At 41.2% G+C, this 13,344-nt stretch overlaps 1 protein-coding gene across 12 annotated transcripts in view; it reads right to left on the minus strand.

The window, feature by feature from the left end:
- Positions 1-505: 505 nt before the first annotated feature.
- Positions 506-13,344, minus strand: part of OMA1 (OMA1 zinc metallopeptidase) — a 79,818-nt gene continuing 66,979 nt past the window's right edge. For all 12 annotated transcript variants that reach the window (XM_062191413.1, XM_062191415.1, XM_062191417.1 and 9 more), the window contains one exon: positions 506-964. In XM_062191413.1, the coding sequence (XP_062047397.1) occupies positions 752-964 (213 nt within the window). In that variant the 3' untranslated portion in view covers positions 506-751. The remainder of the gene's footprint in view (positions 965-13,344) is intronic.

Raw genomic sequence — 13,344 nt, forward strand, 5'->3', positions numbered from 1 at the left:
AATTATTCCTGGAGATATGTCTTGGGTTTCTCTTGACTTCTTCCTGTGGTTCCCTTGGTGACTCCTGCTCAGGAAGACCAACTTGGAGGAAGCACCTTGTCCCTGCCTCTCCAGATGGCACCCAAGGAGAACAGAGTGGTGTCTTCTCTGAGAAGCCCAGAGATTCCCAAGTTATAATACCACCAAGGACCCAAAATGACCTGAAGATCAATGCATCAGACACACACAGAATGTCTGCAGGGAAATGACCCAGCCCTGCTGCCGTTTTCTGTTTCGTCATGCACAGTACTTCTTAGGCCTCGGTATGGAGACTTCTGCCTGCAGTCTTTCCCCTCTGCAGCTACCCACAGGTGAGCAGCAGGAGATTCTTGATCCCAAGGATGTCTTTCCACCGGGGCAAGCCATTTCCTGTCACCATGCCATCCAGACTCTGAAATCCACTCTGATTTCTAATTTCTCAGCCACTAGCAGTTTGTCTTCCAAATCAAAAGCAGGACTGAGAGTAAAATGTACAATATAAATTTATTCTGACATTTTCCTCATTGAGGGTATTTTAAAATAGATGAGAATATACAAATATTTCATGAAAAATAAACACCTAGAAGAATTTAGATGATATCTACAATATACATGATGATTTCACCCTGAATATTCATTTGTTTTCCATTTCAAACATCATTTTTAAAAGGTAACATAAAATCGGTAAGGATTGCTGCCTTCTTCATATTTCCCTTGTCTCATAAATTTTAATTCAACTACTAGTTCTCTTCTCAACTATGCAGGTTAATGGTATTTGCTCCTGTTTTTGAATGGGAAGAGGGTCCGTTTTCTGTTTCTTGGCAGTGGTATTTCTGTCTTCTTTCTCTGATTCTTCAAGAAAATGCTTCATGCTGAGTTTGAATAGTAACCGAGGGTCTGGTCCAGAAAGTGGTGGGCAATTACACTTTTCTCTAACTTTGAGAGCCTATAAAGAAAGAATGCAATATAATTCCTAACGTGTTTGATGGAAAACAATCAAATATGAGAACATATTCTGAATATCTGGATAACAAGTATCTTCATTATGACACACAAAAGAGAACCAGATTTAAATTCACGGCAAATAGTTACTTTTGATGATTTGGTCAAATGGCATTTTTAAAACAACAGCAACAATTTTATCTGTAACACCTGTTCAGATGGACAGTCTCAGAGACATTCTGCTATCTCAGTCAAGCAGGCCCTGAGAACGTGCATTCAGATGAAAAAGTACCTGGAGAATCTATGAGAAATTTTTTTTTTTATTTTTTTTTTTTTATTTTTGACAGGCAGAGTGGACAGTGAGAGACAGAGACAGAGAGAAAGGTCTTCCTTTTTGCCGTTGGTTCACCCTCCAATGGCCGCCGCGGTAGCGCGCTGCGGCCGGCGCACCGCGCTGATCCGATGGCAGGAGCCAGGTGTTTATCCTGGTCTCCCATGGGGTGCAGGGCCCAAGGGCTTGGGCCATCCTCCACTGCACTCCGTGGCCACAGCAGAGAGCTGGCCTGGAAGAGGGGCAACCGGGACAGGATCGGTGCCCTGACCGGGACTAGAACCCGGTGTGCCGGCGCCGCTAGGCGGAGGATTAGCCTATTGAGCCGCGGCGCCGGCCAGAAATTTTTTAGAAGAAAAGGAAAACACTGAATTAAAGACAGCCAAACACAAGGGAAAAAGATACCCCTAACTGGGACAGTCAGGACTGTAACTGATGCTAACAATCTAAAAACTTAAATAAAAATCATAACATTTTTCAACTCCAGAGGAAAAGCAAAACAAAACAAAATGCTAAAGAGAAGGAAAAATAAAATCAGCACATTACATGGCTCAGCTGCACTAGTGTTTGCAGTTTAAAATACCAAAGCTTGACATAACCAAAATCTCAGTTTAATCATATTGAGAGGGAGATAGCAGGATATGTATGTGCTTGTACAGGGTGTGCTCTTAAGTAGCACGCTCTATAGTGGAAAGTAAACAAGGGGAGACCTATGAGAAATCTCAAGAGTCATGCCATGGAGTTGGAAATAGTCACCAGCAAAATTTAGGGCAGGGGGGACTGCTGCTTTAAGTAACTAAACTTAGAGAACTATTTAACTATTTAAAGAGGGTACATGGATAACTTATGGATATAAAAACTTTTTTGAAGGAAAAAGAGGTCTCAATATTTAGAGTTTTTAAAAGAGACTTGTAGGGGAAGCTCGTTTAGTTTTGTAGGACATGGATGGATGGTGATGTTTCTCAAGGACAGTAAGGGTTTGCAGGAGTGAGACTGTTTTAGAAAGAGTAGTCAGGCAGGGTGTCGCTGAGAAGGTGAAGACATTGAGGGTTAAAAACAGATACTGGGGCTCAAAAAGACCTGAAGGAAAGAGACCACATGGCAACCTAGGGGAAGGGCACTCGACAAGGGAGCAGCAAGTGCAGCCTGGGGTGCTGTGGATGGTGAGACGCTGGTGCCGCGGAGCACAGGGGAGTAGCAGGGGAAGACTGCGTGGATCCACAGGTCATGGAAAGGATCCCAGGCTTTACTCTGAATGGGCCTGTCCCCACGACTCCTGGGGCCTGTGGCAAGAAGGCCAGTGGAGGTGCCTCTAAACACCTAGAAGCTATAAATCAAGCTACCATAAAAAACACATTCTAGTCTCCTACTTTGAGGAACATACACTGAAAATTGTTAAGCCCATGCACAAAAGTGGAATTCCTGGATTTCAGAACACGTAAAGTTGGGAATAGCCTACTAGCCAGCTCCTGCTCTTCCCACCCCTGGCTAGTCCAGCACTGTGGGGGGCCATGTATGCATGTGTCCACGTGAAGAGGTCCTGGGAATGGGCTCAAACATGCGTGGGCAAGGAGTTCCATTATCGCAGACACCCCGAGTGGCTCTTGGGAACCTTCCTTTTTCTCACAGGAACAGGGCACACAGAGAGAGCTGAGTCAGACAGGATTCAGTCCCATAAGTGGATGGGCCAGGCCTGGGGCAGGAGCTTGGGTCCAGGAACACTTTCTATTTTTTCTTCAAGAATTTCAATTACAAAGTGTTAACAGAAACATGAAATTTGTACATATTTAGGGGCTACTTTGTGAGGTTTCGGCACATGTATACACTGCGTAATGTCCAGTGAGGATAACTGTATTTACTTCTTCAAACATTTCACAATTCTTTATAGTGAGAACATCCAAAATCCTCACCTAGTTTGTCTTTTGCATAGTGAAACAGTCAGTCACCCTACTGTGCAACAGAACTTCCAAAACTTCTTACTCTTTAAAAAATAATTTTTATTTTTAATTTTTTTTAAATTTTTAACAGATTCAACACAGTTCACAGATACAATTCTAAGAATATAATGACTTTCCCTTTCTCGTTCCTTCTCCCTCTCTCCTCTCCCTCCCTCTCCTTTTTTCCTTCCTTCTTCCCTTCCCTTCTTTCCTTTTTTAGTTTTTCATAGAGTCAAGGGCTTAATTCTCCATCAAATAAAGAGTCCAACAGGTAAAAAGCAAGAAGATCCTAGTTTAGTAGGAATACAGGTAAGAACTGTAAACAACAGTGAAGTGGAAAGATGATCATTTCACCCATATAAATTTTAAAGTAATCACAGATCATTAAAACTATAATAATCTAACATATGTAATATTGGTTTGACAAGATATAAAGCAAAGCTTTTATCAATACAGATATACATAGGCATTGTTTGGATTTGTTTTGTGATTTTCCTTTCTTTTATAATTTTAGCTCCCACATATAAAGGAGAACATGTGGTATGTGTCCTTCTGTGTCCAGCTTTTTTTCACCCAACATGATATTCTCCAGTTGAATTCATTTTGATATAAATGGTAGAATTTTATTTTTATAGCTAAATAATATTCCATTGTGTGTATTTTCTTTGTATATTCATCTGTTGTTGGACACCCTCGTTGATTCCACATTCTAGTTATCCTGAACAGTGCTGCTATAAACATGGCGGTACAGGTATCTCTTTGATATAATGTATTATTGGCTTTTGGCATATACCCAGTATTGGGACTGCTAGATCCTATGGCAAGTCTACTTCTAGTTTTTTTTTTTTTTAAAGATTTATTTATTTATTTGAAAATCAGAGTTACACAGAGAGGCAGAGAGAGAAAGAGAGAGGTCTTCCATCCTCTGGTTCACTCCCCAGATGGCCACAAAGGCCAGAGCTGTGCTGATCTGAAGCCAGGAACCAGGAGCTTCCTCTGGGTCTCCCATATGGGTGCAGAGGCCCAAATACTTGGGCCATCTTCTACTGCTTTCCCAGGCCACAGCAGAGAGCTGGATCGGAAGTGGAGGAGCCAGGACTTGAACCGGTGCCCATATGGGATGCCGGCACTGCAGGCGGCGGCTTTACCCGCTATGCCACAGCGCCAGCCTCTAATTTATTATTTTTTTTCCAACAAATGCCCATACTATTTTCCACAGTGGCTGCACTAATTTACATTACAGGGTTTAATTGTTCCCATTTCCAGAAACACTTTTGATTCTGACAAGGCTATTAGTTAACAAACTCAACTAAAGAGAAAAGAGAATTACCTAAGGCGAAGCTCTGTAGAAGCTGGGGACTTGTGTAATTGTTCTTTGTATCTCACGGTACTGTAGATTTCAGATGTTCCTTACCTTTACTGAACATTAAATGCATGTAAACATCAACTGAGTTGAGCTGGCAAGAAGAAGTTTCCCAACAACAGCACTGAAGTACACAGAAAGCCAGACATGCTAGATGGGGCTCTACCGGCCCCACTGGGATGCCGCTGAGTAAAGGAGAGGCCACTGTGATTTACTGAGACAGCAGGCAGAGCCAAGACAGCCTTGGCAACCTGAGACATAGTCACTCTTGCTTTACTCCCTTCCAACCATGTTGATTTCCTTTTCCAAAAGAGATGACTTCTGTTGTGGCTGCTCCATTACATGTCTAAGCCCTCACTGGTATCAGGGAAAGGGGCAAGCATGGAGTCTAACAGGTCACAGCTGCCCTAGCTGGGGTCAGCAATGAGACCAAGAGCAGCAAACCAAGAATGAGATGCCACGCCCTAGCAACTTCATATCCAGGACAAGCTCTTCCCTTCCCCTTCAATTTCCTTTACATGCAACAAATATTTAGAACACCACACTGAGTAGAGTACTAGAGACACATTGGACAGAATGAAGAATCCTGGGCCCTGCCCTCATGTAATTTACTCTGTATTTCTCTTTCACTGGGCATCTGAATTGTCCTCATAGTTCTGTTATTTAGTTTTTATAAATTGCACTGCTATAAACACCCTTTGTTTTAAAAAAAAATTCTTGTAAACCTCCATTTGGGTTTATTTGAACTATAACACCCAAAATAGAATGACAGAATAGAAAAAGTAAGAACATAGTCTAATTTTCGTTATGTAAGATGGCTTTCTACCTGAAAGGTTTTATCAATTCTAAAGGTCATCAGCAATACTGAGCTACTCACGATCAGAATAACATGTGATTTCATGGTTTTTATCTAGGTAACTATATAATTTCATCCTTAGAATCCTTAGGAATCATCAGCTAAGTTTTGTAAGTGAGGAAATTGAGGCCTTCAAGAAATTAAATACTGACAAAGAACAAAAAGCTGTCTTATAACAGCTTTACTGTTAAAACGTGGAAGTAACTAATATGTCCTTTAGCAGGTGAGTGAATAAATATACTAGCAAATCCAGACAATAGAGTATTATTCAGATCTAAAAAGAAATACACTATTAAGTAATGAAAAAACATGGAGAAACCTTAAATGCATATCATTAAGTAAAAAAAAGCCAATCTGAAAAGGCACCAGGATTCCACTATATGGCATCCCAGACAAAGCAAAATCACTGAGACAGGAAAAGGATCAGTGGTTGCCAGGGATTGGAGGAAGGGAGGGATGAGAAGGCACAAAGTATTTTTATTTATTTATTTGAAAGGCATAGAAACAAAGAGAGAGACGGACAGTGAGAGGGCAAGTCAGGTGGAGTGGCGGATGGAGAGGGAGGGAGAAGAGGAGGAGAGGGATTGTCTAACACCATGTGTGATTCCTAAACTATTGGAGAAAAAGAGAGAGGGAAAGGGAGAAGGGAAGGGAGAAGAGGAGGAAGAAAGTCTGTCTGCTTGTTCACCCCTCCCTCTCTCCCCGCCAAAGGCCTGAAATGGCCAGGACTGGCTCATGGTTGGTGCCAAGAGCAAAGACTAAGCAATCCAGGCCTCCCATGTGAATGGCAGGAATCCAGTAACCTGCGCAATCACCACTGCCTCCCTAGGTCTACACTGGTGGGAAGCCAGAGCTGGGAATCAAACCCAGGTACTCTGATGTGGGACATGGTTCTTTATCTTAACTGCTAGACTAAATGCCTTCTCCCAGAATATTGTTTTAGGGCAGTGAAACTAATCTGTATGATACTATAACAGTACATACATGTCACTGTACATTTGTCAAAACTCGTAAACTGTGTAACACCATGAATGAGCCCTAAACTATGGATCTGGAGGATAATGATGGGTCAATGCAAGTTCATCACCTGTAATAAATGTATTACAGTGGCAAACAATATTGATAATGGGGGGCTATGCATGCCGGGAGAGGGGCAGCAGACAGTATATGGGAAATCTCTGCACCTTCCTTTCAATTTTGTTATGAACTTAAAGCTGCTCTAAAAATAGTCTATTATTGGGACCCGTGCTGTGGCACAGTGGGTTAATGCCCTGGTCTGAAGTGCCGGCATCCCATATGGGCACTGGTTCGAGACCTGGCTGCTCCACTTCTGATAGAAGATGGCTCAAGTCCTTGAGCCTCTGCACCTGTGTAGGAGACCCGGAAGAAGCTCCTGGCTTCAGTTTGGTGCAACTCGGTCTGTTGCAGCCAATTGGGAAATGAACCACTGGAGGGAAGACCTCTCTCTCTCTCTCTCTCTCTCTCTCTCTCTCTCTGCCTCTCCTCTCTCTGTGTAACTCTGACATTCAAATAAATAAATAAATCTTAAAAAATAAATAAATAAAAAGTGTTGACCTTAAAAAATAGTCTATTTTTCAGGCCGGCGCCGTGGCTTAACAGGCTAATCCTCTGCCTTGTGGCGCCGGCACACCGGGTTCTAGTCCCAGTTAGGGCACTGGATTCTATCCCGGTTGCCCCTCTTCCAGGCCAGCTCTCTGCTATGGCCCGGGAAGGCAGTGGAGGATGGCCCAGGTCCATGGGCCCTGCACCCGCATGGGAGACCAGGAGAAGCACCTGGCTCCTGGCTTCGGATCGGCGAGATGCGCCAGCTGCAGAGGCCATTGGAGGGTGAACCAACAGCAAAAAGGAAGACCTTTCTCTCCGTCTCTCTCTCTCACTATCCACTCTGCCTGTCAAAAAATAAATAAATAAATAAAAATAAAAAGTGTTGACCTTAAAAAATAGTCTATTTTTTTTTAAAAAAGTTGGTTTAGAAGTAAAAAGCCTGGGATTAGAAACTATTTTGTTTTTAACACTTTTGCCTACATGCTTTTTTTTTTAAAGGCAGAGTTAGACAGTGAGAGAGAGAGACAGAGAGAAAGGTCTTCCTTCTGTTGGTTAACCCCCCAAATGGCCGCTATGGCCGGCGTGCTGCACCGATCCAAAGCCAGGAGCTAGGTGCTTCCTCCTGGTCTCCCATGCAGGTGCAGGGCCCAAGCACTTGGGCCATCCTCCACTGCCTTCCCAGGCCACAGCAGAGAGCTGGACTGGAAGAGGAGCAACCAGGACAGAATCCGGCATCCCAACCAGGACTAGAACCCGGGGTGCCAGCGCCACAGGCGGAGGATTAGCCAAGTGAGCCGCAGCGCCAGTCACCTACATGCTTTTAAACATTATTTATTTTCATTTCATTTGAAAGAGAAACAGAAAGAGAAATAGAGACCTTCCATCTACTTGTTCACTCCCCAAATGCCCACAGCAGTCAGGGCAAAAGTGGGGAGCCTGGGGCTCAATCCAGGTCTTCCTTGTGGGTGGCAAGGATCCTAGTACTTGAGCCATTTCCTGCTGCCTCTCAGAGTACAGGCGGCAGAGGAGCTGGAACATGAACAAGACATTCTGACATGGGTGCAGGCCTCCCAAGCAGATCCTAACCACATGCACCATCCCCCTACATGCTTGTTTGACTACATGTTTCTTGAGTAAAATTTTTTACTGGATTTATGTAACTTGGAAGATATATGAGTTACTTTTCTTTAACTGCTATAAAATATATCTACAAGGGATCTTCAGAAAGTTCATAGAAAACGTGTATAATAAAAAAACTATGTGGATCTCAAAAACTTTTTACATCAAAATAAACTTGTAATTTCATTTTCTATGAACTTTTTGAAGTATCTTTTATTCTTTATAGTAACTTAAGGTTATGATTAGGCAATTCTTTATGTGTAAACTGTTTTTTTCCTTCAACTATCTATCAAACAGAATTATATCATACACATACATATTTCTATCTAATCTGCATTGATCTTGCACAGTAAGATTTTCCCAAACAACCTGGAAAAATATTTCAGGTTTTTTTTGTTTGCTTTTCTTTCCATACGTATTATATTACATTCCAGGGTGCCAACATCTTTTTATTTTTAAAGATTCAAATCTATCATATTATATACACCCTTATCTCTTCAAAAGGAGAACCACTGTCTCAATCAATGTACAGCTAGAATCTGCCTTTCCCTTCATTTTCTGTCTGACTCCACATTCTGCACATAACATGCACTTAATATATGCTGAATTTTAAACAAACTGTTGCAGAACACTAGCTATGAATCAATCATCATGTTAAATGTCATAGGGAAAACTGTTAAGGAGATACAGTCAAATAGCAAAAATGTACGATTCTGAGAATCCTCAGGAAGACGTGAGGCTAAATATGGAAGTAGCCATCCTAAAAAAATCCAAGTAGAAGTAAACCAACTAATACAAACTGTTCACTTTCTATGTGCCTTGCACTGTGTCACCTACTTTACATGTTTTCTACTGCTATCCCAGGCCGTAGCAGAGAGCTGGAGTGGAAGAGGAGCAGCCAGGACTAGAACCAGTGCCCACATGGGATGCTGGCGCTTCAGGCCACGACTTTAACCCTCTGCACTGCAGCACCGGCCATATGTTTTCTAAATTGATGTCATGGTGTTAACCACTTTTGAAGCCTAGGTCTGATGTAGAATACTTAATCATCAAAGCATCTTAGAGAGAGGCAGGGGGAATGAAGGCAGCAGGACCTTGTCCAAACAAATGCACAAATACATATAGCAAACACCTAGGAGATACTGGTGTCTCAATCTTACACACAAAGAAAACTGAACGTGAGATTAGGTGACTTTTGCAAAGTGGCTAGATCAGAAGTAAATGCCAAGAGTCGTAAGACCACTGCTGTTTTTGCAATATCCTATGAGTGTCTTTTTCCCAGTATCACCTATTAATTTCCTACATGCTAATTTTCTTTCTTTCTTTCTTCTCTCTCTCTCTCTCTCTCTCTCTCTCTCTCTCTTTCTTTCTTTCTTTCTTTCTTTCTTTCTTTCTTTTGACAGGCAGAGTGGACAGTGAGAGAGAGACAGAGAGAAAGGCCTTCCTTTTGCCGTTGGATCACCCTCCACTGGCCGCCGCGGTAGGCGCGCTGTGGCCGGCGCACCGCGCTGATCCAATGGCAGGAACCAGGTACTTATCCTGGTCTCCCATGGGGTGCAGGACCCAAGGACTTGGGCCATCCTCCACTGCACTCCCTGGCCACAGCAGAGAGCTGGCCTGGAAGAGGGGCAACCGGGACAGGATCGGTGCCCCGACCGGGACTAGAACCCGGGGTGCCGGCGCCGCAAGGCGGAGGATTAGCCTAGTGAGCCGCGGCGCCAGCTCTACATGCTAATTTTCTATAAGGGAGTAGAAGTGCTATTCAATTTTATTGCCCTTTTTTTCTATTTTTAATCCACTATTACTTATCTTTCCGAACATTACACATCATGCAATCATTTAACAAATATTCACCGTGTATCTCAGAGACTATTACAGGCACTAGGGATATGGCCTTAACATTCCAGGGTGTAAGAAACTGAATAGTGAACTATGTTAGAGAATGACTGCTTGGAAGACAGGCTATTTAAAAACTGGGGAGAAAATGTATGAAGATCAGCCAGTAGAGTTGTAAGACGTCAAATGGCTGGAGCCCAGGACTTCCTGAGGACAGAGGTGATAAAGTAGAGAGGTAGGTATTGGCCAAATTATGTGATTTCAAAGCTAAGAAATCTAGATTTTTACTCTAAATCAGATGAGAAGTTATTGGATGATTTTAAGCAAGGAAATTATATTAAAAGGATTATTCATATTGTAAATAGGTTCTTAAGGATTTAAGTGAAAAACAGAAAAGGGAGATTAAAATAGGAGATAACTGCAGTTATGAGGGGAGAGAAAATGGCCACCTCTGCTAGGGCAGAAGCGGTGAGGAAGACAAGAGCAAGAGCAGATTCGTAACGCACCAGGGAGCAAGTGCACAAGACTTGCTCATGGACAGGATGAGGGGTGCCGTTTGTATCACGTTGTCAAAACAAAATCAGTTAACCTCATCAAACGGAATCAGACACCTAATAACTTCCTTTTCTATATTTTGAAGCTAGAATTAGTTGTTGGATAATTGTTCTTTGAACTTCTGAAGAACTTCTCCAAAGTAAATCTCTAACAGGGTGATGCTCTTTTACTTGCTAATTTGTTACAATTCGGTGGGTTTCTTTTTGGCTTTAAAATTTATTTATATTTTAACTCTTTCCAAAATTAATTTGAATATGTTCATTCTACTTCTAATTTCTCCTTCTAGCTGAACGCACCTGGCGATTCACACATGTGCATGTATGTATTCTTGTATGTATGCAGGCTCACATACAGTTTAATTATCTGATTTTGACCTGAATTATTACCATCATCTAAAAACATTCTCCACAATAGTTTTATTTTCTTGTATCTTACTTTACCTCTATTCCTGATTCTATTAGCCCTTTATCCTTTGTCTAACTGATAAGTGATTATCACATCAACTAAATTTCCTAAAGAATCAATTATTGCATATTTCTGATTAATTTTATTAACTTTATTTTTCTTGTTTGAGATATTCATTCTATTTCTGTATTTCCTTTCTCTGTTCTTCCTACCAGACATATTTAAATTGATAAAATTTTCTTTAAATAAACATTTGTCAGCAACCCATGAAAATATAACTACATCATTATAAAATGTACTGATTTTAAGACATTCTCTTATTCTTTATGGATCTCTCTTGCCTTACATGCATAGCATTTTAATTTTTATGTGGCCATCCATCTTTTAATTTTATTATATTAATTTGATGGTACTATGTTCTGACTATTTGAAGCATAACATTTTTATATTACATGCACATGTTTCTGTTCATATGACCAACATTTTAATGAAAGATACATGATGTGCATTTAAAAAGAAAGTACACTCTGTTTTCTTAGCATTTAGTTGATGTCAATTAAATCTTATATTTTGTACTATTCAACTGAATTCTTTATTTCTAATGTGATACAGCTTTCTAAGAATGGTGCTGTAGGCTGCATTACAAACAAGTATAAACAAGCTAACTACATATTTCATCCACTTCCAGATAGTCAGTAGGTTCTAGAAAGAGCACTGCTACTACTGAGTTCACTGATCTATTGTTCCATGTGTTTCATTTTCTATCTTAAAAGAAGAGTTGCTTTTGTGAGATCCTATAACAGTGTGTTATTTCTACTATTTTCTATTTTGCTTCTTTCTCTCTAAACTCTTAACTGCTTCAAAGTTTGAAAGCAAGGTCCATAATCATTCTTGAGTTTGTGTGCCTTTAAATTTTCTCTTTTTTTTCTTTAATCTAGGCAACTTATAAAAGTCAATCTTTGTGATGAAGATTAAACTATTTATAAATGTAAATATCTAAGCATGGCCTTTCAGGCCTTCCAGTAATCTTCCGACTCCAATATTCTTCTAAATACCCATCTTGAGAAATGTTATCTATGCCAAGAAAAAAAAAAAAAAGGTGACATAGAAAAACCAGTCAAAGACGAAGGCCACCAGTGAACAGATGAAGGTACTGGTTTTCCCTTGATGATCGCAGCTTGATTTCTCATCATCGTGTCAGCAATCTTTCATTTTTAGATGCTTTCTGGCTCTGGGTGTTCTATTCGGTGCTATGCTCCCCACCTTCCGCATCAGCGAGTCTTTCCTCTGGGGCATCATTTCTGCTCTTCACAGCCTCCACCGAAAGTGTCGCAGCTTCTCTGCTGCATTCACAAGTTCAGATATTCTCTGATATGGATGCATCTTACATATGGGAGGTCATTCTTCTTCTGTCACTTGCAATGCAGTTCCATCAGGCTTACCCTGCCAGCTTCAGCTGGCACTACTTCTGCAAGATTTGCTGCCATTCTCTCTGGCTCTTCTCTCTCTCTCTCTCTCTCTCTCTCTCTCTCTCTCTAACTCTGCCTTTTAAATAAATAAAATAAAATAAATCTTAAAAAAAATGTTCCTGCCACCTAGACTGTCCTTTTCAATGGAATGAAATTTTTAAATTAAACCTGAAAGTTGATATTTGGGTTTTTTTGTTTTTTGTTTTTTTTTTACTCTTTAAAGCTTATATTGCCAGGAAACCAACAGCACTCCAGAGGCTTTTTGTTGCTGTTATTATTAGTGGATTTAGTTTAATGAGGATACTTGTGGTGTTATTAGTTAAGAACACTCAATTATTCAATAAACCTTTTTAATAAAGTTACCTTCATTTTTCCTTCCTTTTCAACTTTTTCCAACTTTTTTACACTTATCACCACTCTGATTTTTTTAAAAGTTTCTCTTACCTACCCTTAACCTACCCTTGAATAGAAGATAAAGGTGGCTGGGGCTGGTGCTGTGGTGTAGCAGGTAAAGACAACTGCCTGCAGTGCAGACATCCCATATGGGCACCAGTTCTAGTCCGGCTGCTCCACTTCTGATCCAGCTCTTCTGTTATGGCCTGGGAAAGCAGTAGAGGATGGCCCAAGTCCTTGGGCCCTTGCACCCCCATGGGAGACCAGGAAGAAGCTCCTGGTTCCTGGCTTCAAATCGGCACAGCTCTGGCTGTTGCGGCCAACTGGAGAGTGAACCAATGGATGGAAGACCTCTCTCTCTGCCTCTCCTTCTCTCTCTGTGTAACTCTGACTTTCAAATAAGTAAATAAATCTTTAAAAAAAGAAGAAGGATAAAAAGTTGGCTGTAACCTCTTTAATTCCATTGGGGTTGATGTGGTTGTTCTGAGTCCCTTCTTGGTTGCTCTATGCAGTATCCTCCTGAAGACACACTCTTGGGTTAGCCTTCCAAAACA

Source organism: Lepus europaeus, chromosome 5 (assembly GCF_033115175.1).
Source record: "Lepus europaeus isolate LE1 chromosome 5, mLepTim1.pri, whole genome shotgun sequence".
Classification (NCBI taxonomy): domain Eukaryota; kingdom Metazoa; phylum Chordata; class Mammalia; order Lagomorpha; family Leporidae; genus Lepus; species Lepus europaeus.